The sequence below is a fragment of the Dermacentor albipictus genome, chromosome 8, assembly GCF_038994185.2.
Source record: "Dermacentor albipictus isolate Rhodes 1998 colony chromosome 8, USDA_Dalb.pri_finalv2, whole genome shotgun sequence".
Classification (NCBI taxonomy): Eukaryota; Metazoa; Arthropoda; class Arachnida; order Ixodida; family Ixodidae; genus Dermacentor; species Dermacentor albipictus.
Genome location: NC_091828.1, coordinates 127585445 through 127612898, shown reverse-complemented (window position 1 = coordinate 127612898; position 27454 = coordinate 127585445). Strand labels below are relative to the sequence as shown.

General features: G+C 50.9%; 1 protein-coding gene across 1 annotated transcript; it reads right to left on the bottom strand.

Moving 5' to 3' along the window:
* Positions 1-3208: 3208 nt before the first annotated feature.
* Positions 3209-25640, bottom strand: LOC135921874 (uncharacterized). The gene is given in 6 exon segments (XM_070524704.1): positions 3209-6886; positions 11437-12549; positions 15396-16185; positions 16188-17005; positions 17008-18995; positions 24355-25640. Coding segments are annotated over 6 exon segments (8088 nt in total). The 3' UTR covers positions 3209-4793.
* Between the last annotated feature and the right edge of the window lie 1814 nt (positions 25641-27454).

Genomic DNA, 27454 nt, shown 5'->3' with positions numbered 1-27454 from the left:
AATAAGCTCAGAATAATTTTCTCGGAAAGTAAAAAAATGGTAAGTCTATAGCCCATGGAAATTACTGTTTCGGGCTGGTCCAATAAACTGCTTTTGAAGTGCTGGTTCTTCGCGTCGATCACTCCGCACACGCCTCCTGATGCCGATTTGTGCGATAATACGGTGAATAAGCTCAGAATAATTTTCTCGGAAAATAAAAAAATGGTAAGTCTATAGCCCATGGAAATTACTGTTTCGGGCTGGTACAATAAACCGGTTTTAAAGTGCTGGTTCTTCGCGTGGATCACTCCGCACACACCTGCAGACGCCGATTTGCACGATAAAACGGTGAATAAGCTCAGAATAATTTTCTCGGAAAATGAAAAAAATGGTAAGTCTATATGAAAAGTATTGTTTCGGGCTGGTCCGATAAACTGCTTTTAAAGTGCTGGTTCTTCGCGTGGTTCACTCCGCACACACCTGCAGACGCCGATTTGCACGATAAAACGCTGAATGAGCTCAGAATAATTTTCTCGGAACATAAAAAAAGGTAAGTCTATAGCCCATGGAAATTACTGTTTTGGGCTGGTCCAATAAACTGCCTTTACAGTGCAGGTTCTTCGCGTGGATCACTCCGCACACGCCTCCTGATGCCGATTTGTGCGATAACACAGTGAATGAGCTCAGAATAATTTTCTCGGAAATAAAAAAAATGGTAAGTCTATAGCCCATGGAAATTCCTGTTTCGGGCTGGTCCAATAAACTGCTTTTAAAGTGCTGGTTCTTCGCGTGGATCACTCCGCACACGCCTCCTGATGCCGATTTGTGCGATAATACGGTGAATAAGCTCAGAATAATTTTCTCGGAAAATAAAAAATGGTAAGTCTATAGCCCATGAAAATTATTGTTTCGGGCTGTTCCGATAAACTGCTTTTAAAGTGCTGGTTCTTCGCATGGATCACTTCGCACACACCTGCAGTCGCCAATTTGCACGATAAAACGGTGAATCAGCTCAGAATAATTTTCTGGGAAAATAAAAAGTTTGTAAGTCTATAGCCCATGAAAATTAGTTTCGGGCTGATCCAATAAACTGTCTTTAACGTTCTCGTTCTTCGCGCGGATCACCCCGCACGCACCTGCTGACGCCGATTTGCGTGATAAAACAGCGAATAAGGTCAGAATAATTCTCTCGGAAAATTCACGCGAGGGGGCATTCGCTCAGAATCGTGCTCACGTCTATTTTCACACTCACAGGTACTCACCCTCACAAACAATCATACGGACGTCTAGTCGAACTCACCGGTAGTCAATCGCGTTCGGGCTGACGTGATGCAGGCAAGAAAGTCAATATTGTTTCTCTTTGGACGGCTCATTTGTTTAAGGTAAAACGGTATATCGATGTTTTTATACCGGAGTTAACTTACGGGCCTACTTCCTTCTTTTTGCCCCGAAAGCTTTCTGGTATAACATTTCACATGAAAAGTAAGTAGAAACACTCTGCTCCAAAAAATTTTGAGATTTTTGGTTTCAATTTTGGATCCAACAAGCCTCATGAACATCCGTTTAGTGGGCTCCAAACAAGACGAGTAACCCGTTCCTCCATATTTTGCTTCAGCTGCCGAAGTGACACTCTCTTCAATTTCTTCAGGAACTTTCGAGCAAGGGAAAAAGCCCATGACTCTTTTTGTGCAAAAACGTGGCCCTTCAATAAGCATCGTTGTAATGAAATAAAAGACAACAGTATTTTTCGCCCAACAGGCGTTAGCACTTTATTCCCTCAGTCTTTTGTAAACCACCGCATTTCTGTGTCATACAAACATTGTAGAAGATACTGGTCCCTGCAAATAAGAAATGTTGCTTATTCCTATAAATTATTTATTCTTGGTCTTCTCTGTCTCTGTCCGCTTCTTGGTGGTGCCAGTTCTCAAAACCCCGGGCCTGTTTATGGTGGTTTCTCGCTACTCTTCTGTTCTTTAGTATATATGTTAGCACAGTCTATATCTGGATGTACTACCTACAGGAAGAAAAAGCGACAGAAAATTTTGAACTTAAGAGGAAGCTTTAGCTCGGGTACTCCTATCTAAAAACGCGTAAATGGAGAAAAGAAATGGAGAAAAGAAATGGAGTAAATGGAGAAATGGAGGAGTTTTTCTCTGCAACCACTGCGCCAAATTCGACGAGATTTGTTGCCTTTAAAAGAAAAACTTAATATCTAGTAACTGCTGGCTTCGAATGTTTTATTTAGATAGTAAATTTTTTATTAAGTATTGGCAAAAATAGAAACTTTTCAGAAAGCGAAACGATCAAGTTTACAACTCTGTAACTCAGCAAGGAAGAATGATACCACAGTTGCGTTAATTGCATGTGATAGTACATCTAAAGTGAACAGAGTTGATATATTACACTTGAATTAAAAAAATTCAGCAACATGTAAATACAGCTTTTGCAGAACCCTTGCACACAACGTAACAAATTCACGTGAAATATGAACTGACATTTTGGAATTGTCCGCTTTGAATAATCTAATGGACGCCGTTTACAGAACCGCGATATCTGTTGTTCATGCAGAGCTATCAATTTGTACACTTCGTGTTTCTACATCTTTCACACTTTCGATTTTTAAAAAATAATTTTAACAATATTCATGCCCTAAATCGGAATTATGCTTCCAACAGTCACTAGAATTTAGTTCTATCTCTCAAATGCAACAAATTTCATTTAAATCGGTGCGACGGTTATCTCAAAAGAACGTTTTTGCGTTTTACATGTATTTGATTAGGCCGTGTCCGAGTTGGGCCCGAGCCACAGCTTCCTCTTAAGAAAGTTGCGAAGTACTTTGGCTGCAGTAAATTGAGCAGCCAACTTTGGCTGAACAGCAGATAGTAATATCCTTTCTTTTATTCGAAATAGTGTAAGCAAGCGAAGGCTACAAAATAAATACTAAGTAAGCGTACCTCAAAGTCGCAGAAAGGTATTCTGCGACGCCATGCTCGCGCCCAACATGTAGTCTTTGTTTCGATGTGCTTTGGAAGACGAGAATTACCCTGAAGACAAACATCATCGAAAGATTGCTTCGTTATACCTCAAAGATAGCGCATATTAATGTAAGGAAGCACTGTTTGCGTATGGCCCAGAAGAACCGGAGATGTACCGAAAGAGAGCTTTAACCTGCAATAGCTGCACGATGAGACATATGAGTAAAGAGATAAAAAACGAGACACGCGTCACCTTGGATGCCGCATTTTATTCGTTCTGAGAGCCCTGAGACGCGGTAATTACAGGCATGCCCCATGTTGTCCAGAAACAGTTTATAGCAGAAGGTATGCGTCAGGCTTGCTTCGACGCTAAATGTCTCTCCCTCCAACTACGTATACCAGAAACAACATATTCGCGGAAAGCACTGATTTTCACGAATACGAATGAATGAATTCATTCGTCGCGAAAATCTCCACTGTTCTGAATAAAAATTGTCACTAAAACTCAGATCTCACGTACTGTTAGGTTCTAGAGGTCACTCTCTTTTTCAACAGAGCATCAAAGCATATGCAGTTGTAATTTGAAGGTTGCTTCTTTGCTAACACCACCGTCTGTTTATGCTAAACAAAAATGTGAGCATAGAAAAATGAATGCGGGATCCAAGTAACTTCTATAATTTTATCAGAATGAGTGTGAGAAAAAAGAACAAGGCGCATATAATTGCGCAAACACGCCATTCTTGTTGGCTGCAATGACAGTGGTGAAGCACGTTGAAGCTACAGTCTCGAAGGTTAGCTCTTACAAACTTGAAGGCACTCGACATTGGAAAGCAGAACAGAGAAGCTGGTGTCTGTGCAGGCCAGACTGATGTAAGGAAGCGCAAGAACGGAAACACTAAACCACAGAAAAAGAAGTTTGTTTTGAAGTCGAAGATATTCAGTCTAAAGAAAGAGAAAAGAGCCATCCTGCCCGAAATCATTCACAAGCACGGAAGCAACAACTTGGCATGAAGTATTCCTTTAATGTCAGACAATGATTAGCCTAACCACTCTACAAACCCCTGTTCCGCTTGTGATCAGCACGGTGAGCTGGCGGACACGCCGTACTCTCGACGCACGTCTCAACGCCACCTGAGCCTGGGCTCACGTCCAATACTGATACAGTTCCTTTCATAGTAGTTCTTAAATAGTGAGACCAGAAAGCAACCACGTCTTGAGAACCTACTCGCGACACAGGTAAAAAAGAAGAATGCGTATTTGCCTAGCAGGTTGTCCTGGAATGCCCCCAGAGTATCTACACGTGTTTTTTGTGTTCTTGCTATCGGTGGAATGTTTTACGCGGCAAATCAAGTAATACGGCCGGCAAGCAAAGTGTTGTGAACAACTATCGTGTACAGGGTGGGCGACGGAGCTCGTTGGCCACGCGTTGCTGTGCGGGAAAGATATACAAGAGCACATATGGCGAGCGCGTCCATATTGCCGTGGTGGGGCTACCAGTACCTTCTCGTTGACGACACCGAACTTCTGGCGGTTCTAAAGCGCAGCGGAGGAAGCCGTTTATGACACTTGGCTGTCCTGCCTTTTTCCTCTCTCCGCACCAGCTTTGTGCTTTTAATAAAACCACATGATTAAGTAGGCCCCGAGCAGCCGCGGTGCCAAAAGGGACCCGTCGGCAAATGAGAGTGAGAAGTAGGAATGACAGATGGGCGAGGACCTCTATGATGAATGACTGGACCCTTTAAGCTTTAAGAGGAAACGGCTAGCACTTCTCGAATCGCCAAGTGTTCGGCTACGCATGTATATCTTGCTCCAGCGCACGTATGCTAAATGTCCTATTCATCAGTCCCACAAGAAACCAGGTCCGGCCACTATGGCGGACTGCATGAAGTCCGGAGGAAGATGGGCCATCAAGTCTGGCGACGGTGTCTTGTCGCACTTGAAGTTCTTCCTCTTTCGGCGACAAAAGCCGATCTTGGTGTCGAAGTAGTACTTGTCGGGGCACTTGAACAGCTCGGCCTTTTCGGATTTCCCGCCAGTGCAGCGGTAGAAATGGACGCAGTCACCGTCAAATGCGAAGTTGCCATCCTTGTCACACAGGATGAGATCGTCGAGCTTTTTGGGCTGGTGACTGGACGGCGTCGTCGTGGGCTCCATCGTGCTGGCCGCTGGCGTTGACGGCGCTTCGGTCGTGGCGGCTGGAGTGGTCGCGGCCGTCGTCGGTGCCATTGTGGTCTCTGGGGGCGTGGCTTCAGGTGACGTCATCGCTTCAGTGGGCGTTGTTGCTTCAGAGGGCGTTGTTGCTTCAGAGGGCGTTGTTGCTTCAGACGGTGTCGACGCTTCATAAGGTGTAGCTTCCGAGGGCATTGTGACTTGAGGTGTCGTTTCTGAGGATGGTGCAGTTGTCTTGTCGCAAGGCGCTGTAGTTGCTTCAATTGGTTCTGGTCGAGGCGGGGGCTGTGGCTGCGGCTGAGGCTGCGGCTGAGGCTGTGGTTGAGGCTGTGGTTGAGGCTGTGGTTGAGGCTGCGGTTGAGGCGGTGGCTGAGGTGGCGGCTGAGGCTGGTCATCACATGGTGGAGCGTCGCGAGGCCAGTTGCAGACACTGTATCGCTCGTCGAACACGAGTCCCGCAGGGCAGTCAAAATGGACAGCGGTCAACCTTCCATCCTGGTAGGTGTCAACGCACCGGTAGAATTTGTGGCAGTCCGCAGGATCCCTTATGAACCCCTTCCTGCTGCATACCGAAGAGTCGGCTGGTCGGGGTGGAGGCATTGGGTGTGATGGAGGTGGTCGAGGCTGTGGCTGTTGAGGTTGTGCAGGCTGCGGCTGTTGTGGTGGGCCGGGCTGCTGTGGCGGGGAGGGAACAGGAGATGGTGCGCAGCTGCCAGCGGCACTTGGGTCTGAAGAGCCATCGCATGCCGGTGCATCGTGGGGCCAGTTGCAGACGCTGTAACGCTCGTCGAACACGAGACCCGCGGGACAGTCAAAGTTGAACACTACGTATGTGGCGTCCTGGTAGAAGTCCACACACCGATAGAACTTGGTGCAATCGCTTGGGTTGCGGAAGAAGCCGGTCCTGCTGCACTGTGGCCTGGAACTCTCTCCTTGCGGTGGCTGACTTGGGGGTTGACTGGGCGGCTGACTCGGAGGCTGACTCGGAGGCTGGCTCGGAGGCTGGCTCGGAGGCTGGCTCGGAGGCTGGCTAGGTGGCTGGCTAGGTGGCTGGCTTGGAGGCTGCCTTGGCGGCTGGCTAGGAGGCTGGCTAGGCGGCTGGCTCGGCGGCTGGCTTGGCGGCTGGCTCGGAGGTTGGCTCGGCGGCTGGCTCGGTGGTTGGCTCGGTGGCTGGCTCGGGGGCTGGCTCGGTGGCTGGCTTGGAGGACGGCTCGGTGGCTGGATCGGGGGCCGGCTTGGTGGACGGCTAGGCGGTTGGCTCGGTGGCTGAGTTGGGGGACGGCTAGGCGGTTGGCTCGGTGGCCGACTTGGGGGACGGCTAGGTGGTTGGCTCGGTGGCCGACTTGGGGGACGGCTAGGTGGTTGGCTCGGTGGTCGACTTGGAGGACGGCTAGGTGGTTGGCTCGGTGGCCTGCTTGGTGGTACTGGTGCAGCACCTATACTAGGCCCCTGTCCTTGACCACCTTCACACGGAGGCGCATCCTGTGGCCAGTTGCATACACTAATCCTCTCGTCAAAGACTAAACCAGCTGGGCAGTTGAATTCGTAGACAACAAAACCTCGTCCACTTTCAGACTGGTCGACGCACCGGTAGAATCGGTGACAATCTTGAGGATTCCTGAAGAATCCAGAATCGGGGCATGAGAGACCCGATGCTTCGGGGGTCGTGGGCTCTCGAGGCGACGTCACGTCAGTGGCTGGCGGTGCGGGACCTGGACCTTGTGGACCGCCACCTGGTTGACCTTGGGGCGGCTGAGGACCTCCTGCATTATCAAAAAGAAAGTTGAGGTAAAGGGCGTCAGAATTAAAAGGGAACAGCCCACACATCAAGATGATATATGTGGACAAATGAAATCCGAAAGAGAAGTTTCTAATCTACAGAATTATAATTATGATTCAATCATGGGTTCTGACTGTGCTACGATACATGATTCGTTGCTCTTTGTATGGGAAAGTTCTCAGAAGCTTTTACAAACTATATCTATCATAAACTTGCATGTTTGTTGTTTTCTTTGACCGAAAAGACAGTCTGAAGAGCGGCTATGATTTCGCTTTCTCAGTCATACCCATTAAAGGAAAACGTTTTTTACGAGGACCAAGAATTTATATCACGACATCGACAGAGCGTTTGGGGAAATAGGAACAAAATTTATTTAGTTGCATTTCCCTGCTTTACACTGCAAGAGTTGTGGCTGTGCCCTGGACTTCGACAAATGCGCTTTGTCGGGGAGTCATAATCAGCTTGCACGTGAGTTTAAAGAAATTGAAGCCATAGCAAGATTCCGAGTGATGTATGGGAGCTTTCCGTCTATATCTCTGTCATGTAAGGAATAGGCATTTATGTTACACATGTTACTTAAGCTGCGTTGTTGTTTGTTTTGTTTGCTTCCTATAAAACCAATTTTCTAATGCTACGCAATAAACAGTTGGAAGTTTAGCACGTTCTACCTCCTGTGTCTTCTTTTAACGCGATAGCGTTAAGGAGCTCGTGTTGCAGAAAAGCCGGTGTCGTCGGTGTTGGTGTCGGGTGTCGGCGTCGGCGTTTTGCGGCATTGACCGTGAGCGATAAATCACGGCACGCACTCCATAAATAAAAAGCAACTTCCAAGATGGGCTGGGTGGGAATCGAACCAGGGTCTCCGGAGTGTGAGACGGAGACGCTACCACTCAGCCACAATTTTTTTTTTCTTTATTGCCTGACTTTGACAAAGAAAGAGCAGCAATAGGAATACATAAGACAAAACATAAAAGATACAATGAACACGTCGTATTGACATAAACAGCCTGGTGGGAGGCTGGCTTCGCCACATTAAAATTCATTTAGAGCCATCAATGGCTCCACCCTTGACAGCCACTCGGGAGTATTCCCACCGGCCTTCAAAATCTCAACAAACCGATGCACAGTTTCACGGAAATAAATTCGCGTTGGTCGTGCGTCGGGATCGCAGTAGTATCCTGCCATTCGAGAGCGCCAAATACTGTGGAGGCCAATTAACATTATTAAATCAAACGGAAAACCATCCTCGTTAGCAATGGGTAGATACCGTATTCCATGAGGGTCGAGGGGAAACTGTTTCTTTAACGTTCTTTGTAGTACGTCCCAAAAAAATACCCCTCCCCAACAATGAAGAAAAACGTGATCTATCGTTTCTGGTTGTTTGCAGATAAGGCAGTGAGATCCCCATGGAAGAAATAAGCCCTTTCCCTGTAAAAACATTTTTACTGGCAATGTTCCAGTGTGTAACTTAAAAAAGAAGGTTTTAACCCCTGGCGCAACTTGCATTTTTTTTACTCTCTTTAACACGTCCCTACCAGGGCCTCCACTGTACAGGGCTCTGTACATTGGCTCCGGCAGAACAACGTCACACAAATCTTTGTACAATTTTTTCTTTTTTACAGTTGATAAATATTCATTTGAAAACCTCGTCGCAAGGAATCGTACACTTGCGACAACTTCTCTAAAATATCCAAAAATGCCTCCCGTGACTGTTTCGGTTGAAACAACAAAGTCTGGCAACGCGCGCCCGAGCCTTACTTGGCATGCGGTGCGCAAAAAGGGATCGCTGACGTCGCGAAGGAAAAGAAACCTGTTCACAATCTGCCGCAAAAAAAGGTGTCCCAGGCCCAATCCACCATTCTTGACTCCTCTGAACAAATTTGTTCGGCTGCACCTTTCCCATTGCGCATCCCACACGAAAATGGCAAAAATTCGATGCAGCTTCTGTACATTGAGTCTTGCACAATGTAACACCTGCATTACATACCACAGCCTACTAATAAAGAACAGATTGCACACGGTGGCTCTAGCAAAAATCGATAGGTTTGTTTCTTTCCACCTTTCCGCCTTTCCACGTGTATCATGCGTCTGCGCTGTCCAATATGTCGCGCTATCTCGGTAGCATTCTAGAGGTACTCCCAAGTACCTCGTTGGGGTCGTAACCCAGGACACATTTGCGAAGCGGTCGGGCGTTGATTGCCATTCTCCGTGCCAGAGCCCTAGTGATTTTGCTAAGTTCACTCTGCTGCCTGTGACTTGGCAGAAGTTCTCTACACATTTAATAGCCTCAGTTACACCTTCCCTACTGGTTGAAAAAACCGCCACATCATCCGCATATGCCAACAGCTTGACTTCCGCTGCTTGCAACCGAAAACCGGGAATTGTCTGTTTTTTCATGATGTTTAAGCACATCGCCTCTATGTAGATGCAAAACAAAAGAGGGCTAAGGGGACAACCCTGGCGTACCGACCGCTGCACGCTAATGGGGGCCCCCAGACTCTGGTTAACGATCAATCTCGTCGTGCAGTTCCGATACGCCAGGGCGACACCCTCGCGAATAACAGAACCAACGTTAACATGGTCTAGTATGCAAAGCAAAATTTCATGCGCGACACAGTCGAAAGCTTTTTCAAGGTCTAGTTGTAAGATGGCCACGCGGCTATTTGTAATATCGCAGCATTCCAGCACGCATCTTGCTGTGTGAATATTAGTCGTAATAGATCGTCCCTTAATCCCGCACGTTTGATGCGGCCCAACGATTTCCTGGATTACTGACTGTAATCTTCGTGCTAAAACTTTCATATAAATTTTGTAATCCACATTTGTAAGTGCGATTGGCCGGTACGCTGTTACGTGTCGTAACCTCACCGCTTCGTCAGTTTTGGCGATTAAGACAGTGTGTGATCTTGCATAAGACGGAGGCAATTCATTAATTTTGTAAGCTTCATTAAACACTACCGTCAATATTGGCGCGATTCCACGCTTAAAAGCTTTGTAAAACGCCGCGCTTAACCCGTCCGGTCCTGGCGATTTACCAGGATTTAAATTGTCTATCGCCGTTTCTACCTCTGATTCGGTTATTGGCAGCTCTAACCTATTCTTCTGCTCATCGTTGAGTCGCGGCAGTGCCCCAAGGAACTTATCCTTAAACGTGTTCATGTCGGCAACCTGTAATGCGAACAATGCCTGATAGTACTGAAAAAATGCACGCTTAATATGTTCGTTATCATCCGATAAAACGCCCCCCCCATTCTATGTTGTCTATGTGATTTCGACGAGCGTGGGCTTTTTCAATTCCGAGGGCTCGTTTAGACGGTGTCTCCCCAGCAGCTACATGTTCGGCTCTCGCCCGGACCAGCGCACCACGATAACGCTCCTCTTCTATCACTTCGACTTTTTGTTTCGTTTTCCTAATGTCATCGATCCATTTACCAGGCGCTTCGCATTCTTTCTCGAGAAGTTTTGAAAGCATAGACCTTAAATTACGTTCATTTAGTTTCTCCTCGTACGCCATAGAACAAGACCGCTCTATTGCTTTTATTTTAAGTTGTTCCTTACAAAGCTCCCACTGTTGCCATGTTTTCAGTTCTTTATTCGGCTCTATTTTGCCGATTTCTTCAACTACCGCATGGTTGAAAGCATCGTCTTTAATCAGCTTGTTATTTATCTTCCACAGTTCCCAGCTAAAAGCACTGCCACGTTTTTTTGTCCCAATCCCGCACTCTACTAAACAGTGGTCTGAGAAAGACACAGGCACTACTTGATAACTGTTGCATTTTGGAATCGCGTCCAACGTTACATAAATGCGGTCCAGACGGGCATGACTTGCACGCTGGAAATGTGTGTACTTCACACCACCCGCGCCTTGCATACACTCCGCCACATCCTCAAGGTTCCATTTGTCTATGATTTGCGACAGTACCTCAGTACTTGCGTCCCTGAACCCCCGATCACTAGTCTTATCACATGCACTCAGGACACAGTTGAAGTCGCCCATGATAATCAGCTGTTTATCGAAGCTGAGACGCTGCTCAACGCTTCTAAAGAAATCGACCCTTTCATCCACAACATTTGGTGAGTACAAACATAAAACACGCCATTCTGTATCGCTGAGTGTGAAATCGACAGCAACACACCGACCTGACAAGCACGAGAAATCAGCATGCACGACCAGAGCCGGCAACTTCTTAATAAAAAGGACACAACCAGCAGATGTGCCGATGGCATGGCTTACAATAGCATAGAATCTAGACGTGAAACGTCGCACCATGCTCCCGGTCTCTTCCTCACCGTCAACTTTTGTTTCCTGCACGGCCAATATATCAATGTCGTGCTCCGCTAAAAGCCGATACACCTGACTTTGCTTTTTCTTTCCTGCCAAGCCCCTGACATTAAGTGTAGCGACCTTCAACGGAGATGCAGGAGCCATTTTCGCAAGGAAGTGAAAAGGCCGAGAGCATGGTGCTTACCCTCCGCGTCTAGCGCGTGGCTAGACGCCATCGTTGAAGCCGGAGCCAGCCTGTACAGGCTCCGAACCTTGCTGCGTAGGTGCTGTATCGCCGGTTCGCCTCTCAGACGAAACGTTAGGTCGCTGCCGGAGACTGGCCCGCCTGGCTTGAGTTGTTTTTGCAGGCGGCTCCTCGACGCTGGTGGCTGCCACCTTATCCCCATCGTTGCCGGTGTGGCCATAAGGGCGCTTGGCTGGCGCGGAGACGCTGACTGCGCGGCCGCCGCTCGGGTCAGCGTTCGGCGAGCTGTTCGCTGGGTCGATGACTGTGGGTGCCGGAACGCTCTTCCCATTCTCCGACGCCTTCGCCCGAGACGCAGGAAATTCCTGCTCCTCGGGGTGCGTCTCTCCGTTGCTTGACTTGGTTGTGTCACTGCTGGCAGGCAATTCCTTCTCATCGGGGTGCGTCTCCCCATTGCTTGACGTGCTTGTGTCAACACTGGCAAGCCCCGACGGGTCGGTCATTCCTGCTGGCTTGCCCACTTCCTTGGCTCCTTTCGCTGCCTCCTCCGCCTCGTCGACGTCCATCAGCAGCTCTGTCGACTTGTCTTGCGATGCCGCCTCCGTAGCAACCGCATACGTGCGGACGCAATCGCTGTCGACGTGACCATAGCGTCTGCATTTTGAGCACCGTGGCACCTTGCATTCACGTCGAACGTGGCCCGTACCTCGGCAGCGTAGGCATTGCATAGGCCGCCCAGGCGCCACCACAAGGGCCAACTCTCCTGCAACGCGTAGCTGGTGAGGCAGGTCATCGACCTTCAAACCGGGTTTCAGCTTCAAGAGCACGGTCCTCGTTGTGGACCCTTTCTCCTTGACGCCTGAGACACGCCATCGCTCCCGGGTCACTTCGGATACGCTGCCGTAAGCAGCGAGAGCCGTCCGAATGTCGTCGTCCGCCACGCCGTGCAACATCCAGTGCAGCCGTAGTTTCACCTGTTGGTTATCTGGATCGAAGATAATGCAGCGGCGTCCTTTTACTTCCAGTTCTTTGAGAGCGGCCAACTTCTTAGTTGCTTCAGTGCTGTTGAGAGTCACCGCCCAAACATGGTTGATTTGGTACGCCCCCAACGCCACCACGTCGGGAAGCGCACCAGCGTTGGCTAGGGCGTCGCGGAAGTCCTCAACCCTGTAGGGCCTAACTCGTACGTCGCCGTGCAAAAACACAGTATTAACTACAACACGTCCGGTGGGCAATGTCGGCAAAATAATCTCGTAGTCCTGGCCATCATTGTCTTCAATCCTGTTTCCGCGGCTTGCAGAGGCCGCTATCGCCGCTCCGCTGGAGCACATGATTCCGCGTCCGCACCGAACGGTAGCCGGAAGAAGAATCCACTCAGCCACGATTTCGATGCTTCCAAAAGGTACAAACGCGCCTCTAGTGAATGCGGTGTTGCCTTCGAAACGAGCCGTGGAAAGTTATACTGTGGTGTATATCGGTAATTATGAACATGTAACTTACAGAAGTCGCAATTACACGAGTAGCGAAGTGCGTTTCGCTGCATTTCTTCTGCGCTTTCCGCACACGGAGAGCCATCTTGCGGCAAACACAGAAGACCCCCTCCTCTCCATGTACGGCGCTGCCCCGACAGATGGCGCGCCACGCGCGCATTGGATAGGGTGCCTCGATGCGCGCGCGCGCATCGAGGCACCCTAGCATTGGAGCTGTCGCGGCTCGGACTCTCTCCCCTGACAACGCTTCGCCTTGCTCCCTCTGTAGAATCAAGCGTCCTTCCTTTCTTTAGATCACTATCTCTCTATCTCTCTGCCCGTGCCGGTCACGGCGTTTGGCTGGCGTGCATCATTTCCCCCTCCGGGATACCGAGTTCTTTGGTTCGCTCCGCTTGCTCAGGCGCACGTTTCGTTGCTGCGCCGAACGCCGCGTTGCTCGACCATATGGCTCGACGCTCACCGCGTCTGATGCGGGGCGCCTCGTAAGTGATGGCTGCCCTGTAGCCCATTGTCTTACACCCATTGGCGGGTCGACGGGAAGGCTATCGCGTTCCACTCTTGAAGGCGAAGCTTAAGCGTCCTCCAATTTTTTCTTCTTTGCTTCTCACGTTCTCAGTTGCGCTTATGTCAACAATACATCAGGGACAAATCAGCTTCATCTCCTATACTATCCACTCATTGTTTTCGCTGTGCCAACTTCTAATTTTGCTTGGCCTATAACGTTGATATTTTCGTCGATTTTAACATCAGAGGACTACATAGAATTATCTACTAAAACAAGGTAAATTGTTCAAAACTCATGGGTGTATTTTGAGGTCTAATTACCACTCTTTCTTATGGCCTTTGATACAAATAGAAATATTATCAATCACCTGTCTAACACACCATAAGGGCAAGGCTTCGAAACCATTTGCATAAACATAAAATAACTCAATACTTCAGGAGCACCGCAAATTGGCTATGCACCCGTTTATGTGTCTGCTATCCAGGTCATAACGCGTCGTAACTTTTCTCTTGACTTTGTCATGCACTTATTGCTTTCTCAATATTTAAGGAAACCTGGTGTAAGGCCTCTAGTAAAAGTTCATTTTATATGTAGTCAGTTTTAAAGTCTATATAGTTAGCGTTTACTTAAGAAAGTGAAATAAAAACTGCCTCGCGTCTACTTAAGTTAGAAGCCCTTGTATTTATTCCAGCTTGTCTCGAGCGCTCTCCATCCCTTCATTAGCAGGTGCACATCGAAAGATTGTTGATTGAAGTGATATGTTAAAAACTGATATGCTTCAATTGCAACTAGCTTGGTCTCATACTACTGGATATTGGTGAAAATATTTACTTGTATGCTTAAGCGCACTTAAAGCCGGAATAGATTTTAAGAGGGAGCTATAGCTCGAGGAAAACACCTAGTTCCCTATTATAATGTAGACAAAATATAGAAATGCTTTTATGAGACAACCACTGGACTGTTTGAATGACATTTGTCTTATTTGAATGATAAAATTAAATGCCAGTGATGCTAGGAATCAAAAGGTTGATTTAATACCTCAAAATTGCTACATATGTTGTCGAAAATCGGCAAGTTTGAGAATGAACATAGAATCGCCAAGTTTACAAATTTCTAACTCTGGACGAAATACAGCTATCACAGGTCTGCAAGCTTAGTCTGTTATAGCATCTCAAGCGCTAGTATGTGTCCCGACATTGATAGCTCGAAAGAGATAGAGAGAGAGAGAGCAAATGATAAATGAAAGGTAGGGAGGTTAACCAGGACTGAGCCCGGTTGGCTACCCTACACTGGGGAAAGGGAAAAGGGGACGGAAGGATTAAAGGAAGAAGAGAAAGTCCACTGGGGATATCGTTCAGTCACTCAGTCCGGATCACAGACGCTCACTCAATCCGGTAGCTTTGAAATATCGCAGCAGTGCTTTTGTGTCTATTTATTAATAGACAACTTACGTGAAATCTTTACTAAGTTTTCATTACATATTAGGAGTATATTTCAGAACGGTGTATAAGACATATATTTTGTCCCCTTTATATTTACCATTAGGTGCAGTTTAAAGATTGTGACATCTTTCCTTATTGGTGAGTTACAATGTTGCAACTTGATACTGGAGTTTTTCCTTCTAGAATTGCCAATTTTCCAAGAATTCTAAATTCTAAATTCTAAAATAATATGTGGTATAAATTGAAAATTCACTTTCTACGTGCAGATAGAGTAACGTAGTCCTTTCTTTTAAATGCAACAAGCGTCATTAAAATAATTGCAGTGGTTGCCGAAAAAAAGCGATTTCTCCGTTCCTATGTTATTAGAAGCCTACTGAGCTAAAGCTTCCTCTTAAAGACTTTAACGTATGCAGTACATTCAACAGCAGCAAGCTGTAGTTTTACTAAAAAGTGAAACAATTTTCTTATGTCTATCACGGGCTAGTCAGTATACAAAGATATTACTTCATGTTCAGTTTTTCTGGTTGAGTTCCTGTGTACGCTTCACCTTATATTTTCACGTGAAACTCAACCAGAAACATAAATTTACCTGGTGGTGCTGGTTGTCCTTGAGGTGGCTGGCCTTGTCCTGGTTGGCCCTGCACTGGTGGAGCCTGTCCTGGTGGGGCCTGTCCTGGTGGGGCCTGTCCTGGTTGACCCTGTCCTGGTTGACCCTGTCCTGGTTGTGAGCCGGGTGTCTGGTCGCAAGGCGCGGCTTGGTCAGGCCAATTGCATACGCTGTATCTTTCGTCGAAGACAGTTCCCTCGGGACAATCAAAGCGATATACTACATAATTTCGGCCTGTCATGTAAAAGTCGACACAGCGGTAAAATTTTGTGCAGTCACTTGGATCCCTGAAGAAGCCTGTTCGGGGGCAGTTCAAGCCCGATGGATGTCCATTGGGGTCTCTCACGTTGGGCGTACCTCCAGGAACAGAACCAGGCTGTGGAGGGGCTTGCGTCGGGCCGCCTTCGCCGGTAATTGGCGTGCCAGCGCCAGAGCTACCGGTACCTGTGGGCGTCGTTTCAGAGGAAGGTGGCATGGTAGGAGTGCTTCCTGGTGAAGATGGCATTGTTCCAGTTGTGCCTGTCTCAGTGGTCACCGAAGGAGTTGTTCCTGTGCTATCTGTTGGTGTACTAGCAGTTCCTCCTGGCGTAGTTCCTGTACTGTCGGTAGGTGTGCCTGCTGTTCCTGTTGGAGTAGCCCCTGTACTCTCAGTGGGAGTGCTGCCAGTGCCGGGTGTAACAGGAGTGCTTTCTGTCATGGGGCCGGTAGTTCCCGGAGGGGTGGTGCCTGCTGGCAGGCTTGGTGTTTGAGGCCTGCTTGGTGGTGATGCCGGTGGCTGAGTAGGTGTGGCAATGGGCGGTGGCCTCTGCGGAGGTCTGGGAGGACGCGGCATGGGCTGACCGGGACTGGGCTGTCCAGGACTAGGCTGTCCAGGACTAGGCTGAGGCCTTCCGCCACCACCAGGTGCAGGCATGCCGAGCGGTGGCCTTTCATCGCAAGGAGGAGCCGCATCAGCCCATTGCAAGTGCTATACCGTTCATCGAATACAAGGCCTTCGGGACAATTGAATTCATAGGCCACAAAACCGCTGCCAGTGTCAACACAGCGGTAGAACCGATGGCAGTTGTCAGGATGTCGGAAGAAGCCTTCTTGAGGACATGGAAGTCTGCTGGGTCCACCTTGCTGGCTTGAACCAGGCGGGCGTTGTTGCCCTGGCTGGCCAGGTTGCCCTTGTCCCGGTTGTGCTGGTCCTGGCTGGCCTGGTGCTCCCTGCCTTGGACGGCCTGGCGGTCCTTGGCCTGGTTGCGGTGGTAGTACAGGTTGCCCTGGTCTCCCTGACTGTCCAGGTTGCCCTTGACCTGGCCGCCCTGGTCTTGGCTGGCCTGGCAGTCGGTCCGGTCGACCAGGTTGTCCTGGCTGACCTGGTTGCCCCTGTCCTGGTTGCTGGCCTGGCTGAGCCTGCCCTGGTTGTCCTGGAGCTCCAGGTCGCCCTGGCCCCACAGGAGGACCACCTGGCTGACTAGGTGCAGGGGGTGCTTGGCCTACAGGCGGGGGTGCCGCGCCATCACATGGTGGCGCATCGGATGGCCAGTTGCACGTGCTGTAACGTTCATCGAACACAAGCCCCTCTGGACAATTAAATTCGTAGATTAAAAATTGCCTTGGCTATTACCGCTCACGCAACGATAAAAGCGGTAGCAGCTTTGAGGATGTCTGAAGAAACCTTCCTGTGGGCACGATGGCCTTTGTTCGCGGCCGCCCTCGTCTCCCGATGGATGACTTGGACTGGAGCCACTAGGCTGGCCTCCTTGTCCTGGTTGTGGACCTTGCCCACGGCTGCCTCCCTGTCCTGGCTGACCTGGTCGGCCTCCAGGCTGTGCTGGTACTGGCTGACCTGGCAGAGGAGGTTGCCCTGGTAGTCCAGGACCACCTGGCTGTCCAGGCTGAACTGGCCTTCCTCCCTGTCCTGGTTGAACTGGTAGGCCTCCTTGTCCTGGACTGCCTGGCCGACCCGGTGTACCACCTGTCCCAGGTGTTCCTGGACTGCCTGGCCGACCCGGTGTACCACCCGTACCTGGTGTTCCCGGAGTACCTGGCAGTCCCGGTGTACCACCCGTCCCTGGTGTTCCCGGAGTACCTGGCCGTCCCGGTGTGCCACCCGTCCCCGGTGTTCCCGGAGTACCTGGCCGTCGTGGTGTACCGCCCGTGCCGGGTGTTCCTGGAGTACCTGGCCGTCCTGGTGTACCACCCGTGCCTGGTGTTCCTGGAGTACCTGGCCGTCCCGGTGCACTGCCCGTCCCCGGTGTTCCCGGCGTACCTGGCCGTCCCGGTATACCACCCGTCCCCGGTGTTCCAGGAGTACCTGGCCGTCCCGGTATACCACCCGTCCCCGGTGTTCCTGGACTGCCTGGTCGTCCCGGAGTGCCACCCGTTCCTGGTCGTCCTGGACTACCTGGCTGACCTGGTGTACCTCCCTGGCCTGGCCGACCTCCTTGTCCTAGATATCCCCCTTGCCCTTGACCACCTTGCCCGGGCTGTACAATTTGGGCCGCGTGACTTTCTTCGCAGGGGGGTGCTTGGTATGGCCAGTTGCATACGCTGTACCTCTCGTCGAAGACGAGTCCATCGGGACAGTTGAATTCGTAAACGTCAAAGCCACTTCCGCCTTCGCGCCTCACACACCGATAAAATCTGTAACAGTTATGAGGGTTGCGGTAGAAGCCTTCCCTGGGGCATGGTAAGTCTTTGTTTGAAGGAGTTCCTTGTCCGGATGCTGAACCACCTTGTTGCCCCGGGGTAGTTTGATTGTCACACGGTCGTGTGTCGCCCGGTCTCGGGTTACTGGACCCAATATCACCAGGCCTTGTGTCACCAGGTCTTGTGTCACCTGGCAGCGGTCCATCTCTTCCACTACCTCCAGGCTGCTGGCTACCTCCAGTGCCCTGTTGTGGCCACCGCTGTGGTTGTTGCGGCAACGTTCCGCCTGGTCGACCACCTCCGCTACCCTGTTGCGGCCATCCTTGGGGTTGTTCAGGGAATATTGGTTGTTGGAAGGGGCCAGGCACTGCATTCTTGCACCGCCCTTCTACGGCATACGGGTAATTGCACGTGCTCTGCGCTTCGTCCCACACTAGCGACTCTCCGCAGATGAAGACGTCAAAGAAGACAACAAAGGAATCCGCGCCGCCCGAAACGCACCTGTAGAACTTGTTGCAATCATCCGGGTGTCCGAAAAAACCTTCCCTGGTGCAACGAGGTTCTTGCTGGCTACCTCCTTGATCATTCCACGAAACTTGTGGCTGGCTTTGTGCGTGACCGTGATTAACTGACTCCTGACCCTGGACTTGGGACCAAGCGCTGCTTTCCTGTTGACCCTGTTCAATGTTCTGGTGTGTGTCTCCCCATTGACCATTTCCGGGACCAGCTCCGGCCAGTGACCAGCTCGAAGAGTCTGAAACAGGGTTACTCTGGCTCCAGCTACCGCTGTTGTTTGGCTGCCGTTGATTCGCGAGACACTCCGAATCACTGAGTTCGGCGTAGTTGCAGGTACCGGTTGCTTGGTCATAGACGAGCGTTTCGGGGCAATTGAACTCGTAGATGCTGTAGAACGAGTCCTGCTCGTACCGCACGCATCGGTAGAACCTGCAAGAAAGATGACAGTCCGCTTTACACTGAGCCGTGTGCCAATGCAGTTCCACCAGTGATTTCCTAACATGTACAATCCGACAACTCGAAAATGGCTTCGAAATGCAGTTCCACCAGTGATTTTCTTGGAACACGTATGACCCAACAACTCGATAATGGTTTTGAAAGTGCAATGGAGGCGTGAATAAATTATGTACAAGATATTCTTATAGTCTAGCAGCATTGTGAGTTTCTGCAAGGACTGTTACTCAAGCTTCGTTTGGTCTTTCAAATATGGCACAAGAAGGCAGAAATGCAGAAGAAATAACAACAATTAACATACAAGAATAATAAATCAGGAGACCACAAAGCTCGGCAAGAAATTATTTCGTGTGGCGAAATAATGTTTCACCAACCAGGCTCAAGCACCTACACTTTCGTCTAGAAATACGACAGGACAAGAAAATAACACATGCACAAAAACTTGATCTTAAGAAAAAACACTGGTTTTTGTTCCGCTTACTTTCCTGACAATATTCATTCTAAGTAATATGCATATGAAAAAATATTACGTGAAAGTGTTTGCTAAAGCAGAGCAGGTCAATCGAGCTGAAAGAAATAGCAGCGAAAAATGAAAGACACTCATTGCTGGAATTGGAATGTCCCAAAGTTACACAAATTACACAAGAGACACCATGGTGGAAACTACCGCAATTAAGGTTCTTTAACGTACTGCTGACTGCAGACCACATATATCCGCAGCCATTCCCTCTTTAGACATATGTCCTAATGCCTCCTCGCTCTGTGATCTTTCCTCGTGAGTTGACAGGATGAGGTGATGCCACGTAGCCTTCATTTATTTGTCGCCCATACACACACACACACGTCACCGAAAAGTGCAAGCGAGACAGTAATGCTATTGAGCCCGACTTTAGCCGTCCCCTGTGACATTAACACAATGACCGCTGGGACAAATGACACGTATTTGCTGTGGACTTGTCCAGTGCTGCAACTATGAGACGTTGTCATGCCGGCCCAAGCCAAAGTCAGCATGCCAGTCGAAACCCGACTTGCAGACGGGACTGAATGGCACCTCGCATTGCAGGCTCTTACATCTAGGCGGCCAATTTGGCCTATTGTGCAAATGGAGGAGCGTGGCGATTGGATTGGAAAAACTTTAATAAAAGTCCTGCAGAACGCACGTCAGCGCGCAGTGGGCGTCTCCCACGCAGGGACCGACAGGGAATACCTGGCGGCCGCTGCGCGAGCCTGCTGGACGGCCCATTGCTGGTCTTGTAGGAGCGGGCTTCTTAGGGTCTTCTCCCACTTGTCGGAGGTGGAGTCAGGCGGAGCGTTTCTGCACTCCCAGAGCACGTGTGCGAGTGTCGCCGTGACCCCGCACGAGGGGCACGCATCGTCTGGGTAGACGTCCGGGTAGATTATGTGTAAGGTGGCCGGGTTTGGATAGGTATCCGTCTGTAATAAGCGTAGCGTTAGCGCCTGCGGCCTGTTTAGTTTGGGGTGCGGGGGCGGAAAGAGACGTCGTCCCAAGTAAAAGTGTTTGGTTATTTCATTGTAGGTTATTGGGGCATCCCTGTTCGCCTCCAACTCATCGAGACGTAGTAGCCCGGGGGTGACGGCGCGGTCGGTAAGCGCGCGCGCAGCGTCGTGGGCTGTCTCGTTGAGGTTGGGCGGGGCGCCCGGAATCCGACCCAGGTGGGCGGGAAACCAGATGACGGTGTGGTGTTTGAGGGTGCTTGGATCAGCGCCGCGGAGGATGCGTAACGCCTTGACGGAGACGACTCCTCTCTCGAACGCTTTGATGGCTGGTCTCGTGTCGCTGAATATTGTCGTGCGCTTCTCGTCGAGCATTGCCAGGGCTATGGCCACTTGCTCCGCCACCTCGGGATCACGTGTGCGCACCGTGGCGGCGTTTAAAGTTCGTTGCGACGACGAGACCGCTACCGCGGCGAAGGCTCGGTTGCATCGGTAGGCGGCGGCGTCCACGAAAATGACGTCGTCCGCTTCCTTGTTTACTCGTTTTAGGAACGTGGTGGCCCGGGCTTGGCGCCTGCCTCGATTGTGTTCCGGATGGACGTTTCGCGGAATGGGTGCGATCGTGATCAGGTCGCGGAGCTCGCGGGGAACCGGCGTAAGCTCCGGTGGATCCTGGGTGTTCAGTGGGAAGTACCCGATCTCGCGCAAGATGTGACGGCCGGTCTTCGTCATCGTCAGTCGTATCATCTGCGCTCTCTCCTGAGCCTCAGCGATCTCTTCGAGGGTATTGTGCACCCCGAGCTCGAGGAGTCGATACGTCGGCGTCGTGATCGGGAGCCCAAGGGCCCGCTTCACTACCTTTCGGATTAGTGTATTGAGCTTGTCACGCTCCGATTGTTTCCACTTATGCATTGCTGCGACGTAGGTGAAGTGACATAGGACGAACGCGTGTACGAGACGCAGCAGATTGTCTTCTTTGAGGCCGTGGTGACGGTTGGCCACCCTGCGTACAAGTCGTATTGCGTTCTCCGTCTTTGTCGTCAGCTTGTGGACCGTTTGGATGTTGGATCCGCCTGCCTCGATAATCATTCCCAGTACTCGGATGGAGTCAACCCTGGGGTTTGGGCGACCGTCTCTGGTGCGGACAGTGATGTTGCGCTCGGTCGGTGGTTTCCATCCGTTAGGTATTTTGCCTCGTCGTTTTGGGCTGTACAACAACAACTCCGATTTGGCGGAGGAGCACTTGAGGCCCGTGTGGTCGAGGTAGAATTCGGCAGTTTCGACTGCCTCCTGCAGAGCGGATTCGAGAAAGCCATCCGACCCCGCGGAGCACCAAATGGTGATGTCGTCCGCGTATACCGTATGGTTGAGGCCTTGTATCTTCGACAGGCGTTCGGAGAGCCCAATCATCACCAGGTTGAACAGCGTCGGCGAGAGGACGGAGCCCTGGGGAGTGCCACGCTCTCCGAGCTCGACTTCTTCCGACGTGAGGTCTCCGACACGGAGCACGGCCTTGCGACGGGTTAGGAAGGAGCGGACGAACTCGTAGAACCGGCGCCCGAGCCCTAAGGCCGTGATCGCCTTTAGTATTGCCGAGTGCTGGATGTTATCGAAAGCCTTCTCCAGGTCAAGGCCAAGTATGGCGCGGGTGCCCCAAGCAGCCCCGGCGTCTATGATTTCGTGTTTCAGGAGAAGCATCGTATCCTGAGTCGAGAGCCCGGGTCGGAAGCCGATCATGTGGTGTGTGTAACAGTCCTGGTCTTCGAGATACCGGCCGACTCTGTTGAGTACGACATGCTCGGCCACCTTACCCACGCACGACGTTAGCGAGATGGGGCGAAGGTTATCGACGCCAGGCGCCTTGCCCGGTTTCGGAATGAGGATCGTCTGGGCTAGTTTCCAGGCATCAGGTAACTCGCCCCGCCCCCACACGTCATTGATGGCGTCCGTGAGGTACACGACCGAGGGGTCGTCTAAGTTCCGCAGGAGCTTGTTGGTTATGCCATCGGGGCCTGGGGCGGAACGGCCGTTTAGTTCATGGAGAACCCGGCGTATCTCTTCGACGGAAAAATCGGCGTCTAGGAGACTGTTGTCGGTACCGGTGTAATCGGGATATAAGGTCGGCGGGCCTTTGGGTATCGGCAGGTACTTATGCACAAGCGTCTTGACGATGTCATCCGGCGAAGCGGTGCCTTTGGCCTGGTGAAGGACTTTGGTGAGCGAGTGGCGCTGGTTTGTGCGGGTGTTGGTGTCGTCGAGCAGGTGTTTGAGGAGGTTCCACGTCTTCCCGTTGCGGACCTGTCCGTCGACGGAGTTACACACCTCGTCCCATTGCTGTTTGGATAGGGTGCTGCAGTGTTCCATTATGGTCTGGTTCAGTTGTGCAATGCGTTTGCGGAGCCTGCGGTTGAGACGCTGGCTCTTCCATCGTGTCATTAGAGACTGTTTGGCTTCGAGCAAGTGGACGAGGCGGCTGTCCATCTTCTCGGTTGGCATATCCGTGCTAAATGTTTTCGTGGCCTTCACGACGTCGGCCTTGAGCTGAGCCGTCCATGTCTCGAGGTTCGGGGCAGTGTCTGGAGGGAGTCGTGAGGCGCGAGTCTTGCGAAAGAAGTCCCAGTCGACCCACGTGTACGACTTGGGCTTCCTGACGATGCTGGGTGAGTGCACGGCCAGTATGAGATGGTCGCTGCCAAGATCCTCCGCAAGATTGGACCAGCGGGCATCGGCTGTGTTCTTCACGAAGCAGAGATCTGGAGTGGTGTCTCTGTGCGTGGATGTGCCGATACGGGTAGGGAACGCCTTGTCTGTCACTAGGGTGAGATCGAGCTCGTTCGCATGCTGCCACAGCGCGGTGCCCTTGGGGGTGTCATATACGTAACCCCAGGTGCGATGCGCAGCGTTGAAGTCGCCAGCAATGACGAGCGGGTTTGAGCCAGCAAGACGTATGGCTCTCTGGAAGAGGCGTCGGAAACGGTGACTCGTTTGTCTGGGGCTGCTGTACACGTTGAGTATGTACACACTGTGTCGGGACGCGTCGCTTGGGAGAATCTCCGTCATCACGTTGTCCACCTCGGACGTGCCGAGGTCATGCGCGAGGCAGGTGAGCTTTTTAGAGACCAACGTGGCGGTACCACGTCCTCCCGCGAGGCCTGGTAACCACTGGTAACCGGTAAACGTGGCGGTGTGTGTTAAAGTTTCTTGCAGAAGGATTACGTGGGGCTTGGCATCGTGGCTACGTAGGTATTGCTGCAGGGAGGCTTTCCGCGTAGTGAAACTCCTGCAGTTCCACTGCCAGATGCGGAACGCTTCATCTCGCCTGGCCATCTTGATGCTTGTGGGGGTCGGCCCGGGCGCTTGACGGTTGGAAGGGGGCCGCGTGTGTGGGTGGATTGAGCGTGGGGTGTTGTGTCGAGACCGGCTTAGCAGCGGCAATGGCGGGGGCTACGACGTTTTCGAGATAATGTTCGACTGTCCCCAACCGATTACCGTGGGCCGCGAGGGTTGACTGTACGCGGGCCATATTCTCTCCGAGAAAGCGGAGGCTCTCTTTAATTGCCGACAACGTACTTTTAATCTCTTCTAACTCCGGTTTCAGTTCTGGTATGGCGCGAGCTACGGCGCGTTTCTTGGGCGCGCTCTCGCCGTCCGCGCTATCAGCGCTAACAGGGTGTGGCGGTGGTGACGGGGCTACTGCCTTCGCAGCGTTTTCGGCGGCGGGCATAATGGCTGTGCGCGCGCTCCTGTCGTTCTGTAGTTCGGCAATCGCGGCCGTAAGTTTGAGGATTGTCTCTTTCATAGCGGCGTTTTCGCGTTTGAGTAACGCTATCTCGGATGTGTTGGTGTCTGTAACGTGCTCTGGGAGTGAGCCCGACCCAACCTGTGATGTGGTGTCGTTTCTTCTTCCCCGGACGACATCTGTCCAGGCGAGGGAACCTCGTTTCTTGTTGCTTGTTGGTGGTGCCGGTGAGCTTGGCAATCGTTGACAAGAGGGCCGCGAGCGGGATCCAGAACGGGACCCGGGACCGGACTTGGAGCGAGAAATGGAGCGGTCCCGAGATGCGCCGCGCGGCGCACCGCGGGAGCGGGCCCGTGGTCGGCTCCGGGATGTCGATGCCCGCCTAGAGCGGCTCCGAGATCGGCCCCTGGATCTGGAGTGGGATCGGTCGTTGTCAGCGGCCCGGGCACTTCCAGGGGGGCGGACTTGGGCATTGTAGTGCAGTCGTCACCGTTCCTCGTCGAGCGTGCTCTCTCCCATCGCCGTCGACGGACCACGTATGGCATGTGGTAGCGTTCCTTGCAGGCTTTGTCGGCGGTGAGATGGGGGCCACCGCATAGCTTACATTTGGGCGCACAGTCGTGCTCCCGAGTGGGGTTTGGGGCACCACAGCCTCGGCAAATAACGTCCCCAGGGTTTGGGCACACGTCCGCACGGTGGCCGAGCCGACCACAGGCGTAACATATATCGACCTGCCTGCGGTACAGCGTGCAGTGCATGAGGACCGAGCCATAGCGCACGAAATTGGGCACTCGATGGCCGTCGAATGCCACGATTGCTGCGGTGGTAGTGCCTATGCGCTTGGCGGCCAATGCCAGTGGATTTCTGTCATTGACGATTTTCGAGTCAATGTCCGTCGGCCCATCTTCCACGGGGACCCCGCGGATGACTCCCTTACAAGTGGACTGCGGTGCCGCTTCGTAGGCGCTGATCTCGTGGGTGACGCCTTGGATGCAAATTTGCTTTACTCGCGCGTAGCGGTTAGCATTTTCTCTGAGCGGAGTGCTTGCCACTAAGATATTCTGTTTGTTGTTGGGGCAAAGCGTGTCCGAGTGTTGTTGTGCCGGGCTGAGGCCAGCCGAGGCGGCAGTGGCGTTGGCAACCACCGCAGGGCCAACCTTTGCTATGTTAAGTCCCCCACGAGGCCTTATAATAATACGGATGTCATCTTTTGGCAACGGCGGCATTCTGCTCGCGCGGATGATGGTGTTTTTAACGTTTTCACGGCCGCGGGTCTCAGTTCCTCCACGTTTCAGCACGCCATATGGCGGAGTATGGTTAACGCTCTCACGTTTGGCTGCGGCGCGGCGAGACGTGGCAGTCTGCCAGCCTTGATCCGGGGTGATGTCCGCCAAGGCAATGTCCTCCCCAGCCACTTGGTACTCCATGTCTGAGCACAATAATTGTAGCCCATGCGGCGGCGGCGACGTCGTGGAAGAGAGAGCAACGCGCCAGAAGCGTCGCCGCGCTCGACACGTCGGATTAGAAGCTCCCCTCGTTAGGGCTAGCGAGGCGGCGGCCGGGTGACGATGGCAAAACTGCTGTAGATGGTAGAGATAAACACTCACAGTGTCCAGGAAAGTGTCCACAGGGTCCGTGCAACTTCACAAAGCCGTGTTGCACAAATATTTCCTTGAAATCGTGAAAAATCGCCACGAAAACATTGGTAAAAACAAGAGCCGAATAGAAATCGTCCGCGCACTCCGGCGTCTTCTTCTTCCTCCCAGCGTGGCGATACTCTTGCTCCATTCCCTCCCAGGCTTTGAGGCCATCCTTTCAATGAGACATTGCTAGTGCTACTTAGCCTGCATCCACATTCGGTATGCTAGAGTTCCGCGATGTCGGTTCTTCACGCAGAGCTATTCATTTGTAAACTTCGTGCTTCTATTTTTTTTCAAACTTGGGAATTTTTGAAAATTTTTAACAAACTTTAGGCTGAACATCGAAATTACGCTTTCAATAGACACTACAATTTAACCTTCTCCCTCAAATGCAACAAATTTCATTAAAATAAGTCCACGGGTTATCTCAGAAAAACGTTTTTTTTTTGCGTTTTAAATGTATTTGAATAGGCCGCGTCGGAGTTGGGCCCGAGCTAAAGCTTCCTTCTTAATGTCTCTGTCAAATTTTTCTCGAATCTGCAATGAACAAGTCTGTCTTCATAAGAGCGTATTCTTGGGCATTGCAAGGGCCCTGCAATGCTTCGCTACGTCCCTTTGTTGGTCGCGTTGTATTTTGAGTGCTGAAGAATTTTTTCCAGCGTAGGAAAGGGTATAGCGGATGCCTGTAAACATACCATGTCGGGGTGTGTGGCCTTGTGTTATACCTGCTAGCCGAGTAATGTAAGTAAGTCATGGCACAAGACGCGCACAACTCGGCAATACTGACAGACTGCACACATGCTGATCGTAAAGCATGTTGTCGAAGTCGCGAAGTTGATTCCAGAACCAAACGTTTTCTGTTTCAGTGGGGCTCTAGGCTAAGATTCTGCCTCTTATGATATGATATGCAACCGCTGGACCACTGTGAATAAAATTTCTTGAATTTTAGAGAGAAAGGTAAATTCTAGTTACCGAAGAAGCTACTTTTTTTTCATGTTTCGCAATAGCAGGTTGATTATTATAAGAAAAGATGAAGGTCAAAGTATCTTTTTTTAAATTTCAAATTTCATGCCGAAACCTTAGCGCTGGAAGGTGAGTGTGACGTCCCAAATATCACAGAATATTTTCGTACTTGGGCCCCGTTGGCTCAGTAAGATAACGTTCTCGAAATTTTCAACGTTCAATATCTGGCTCCTTTAGGATACATTGTAGTTGATTTGCTTCCCGTTTTATTTTCAATAAATATCGCCGAACTGGTTCACCAACCGAATTATGTAAATTAGCAAACCTTAAAAGTTTAGAATACTGCACTAAGGTAGATAGGCTGAAGTTTCTTTACCTTTTAACTCATGGCCACTTGAATATGAACACATCACCATATTTTACAATACACCCTAATGAGACATCAAGACATCGCCATTCCATGTACATTCCTGTGCCGCGTTCTTATAACGATTGTTTTAAGTACAGTTTTTTTCTTCGTGTTATTAAAGAATGGAACATGCTGCCTGATTCCATTGTAAATATTAACTCCCTCGATGCCTTTCTAGAATGCCTGAAATCTTACCTGGACCGTAGTACACCAATGTAATGGTTGTGCC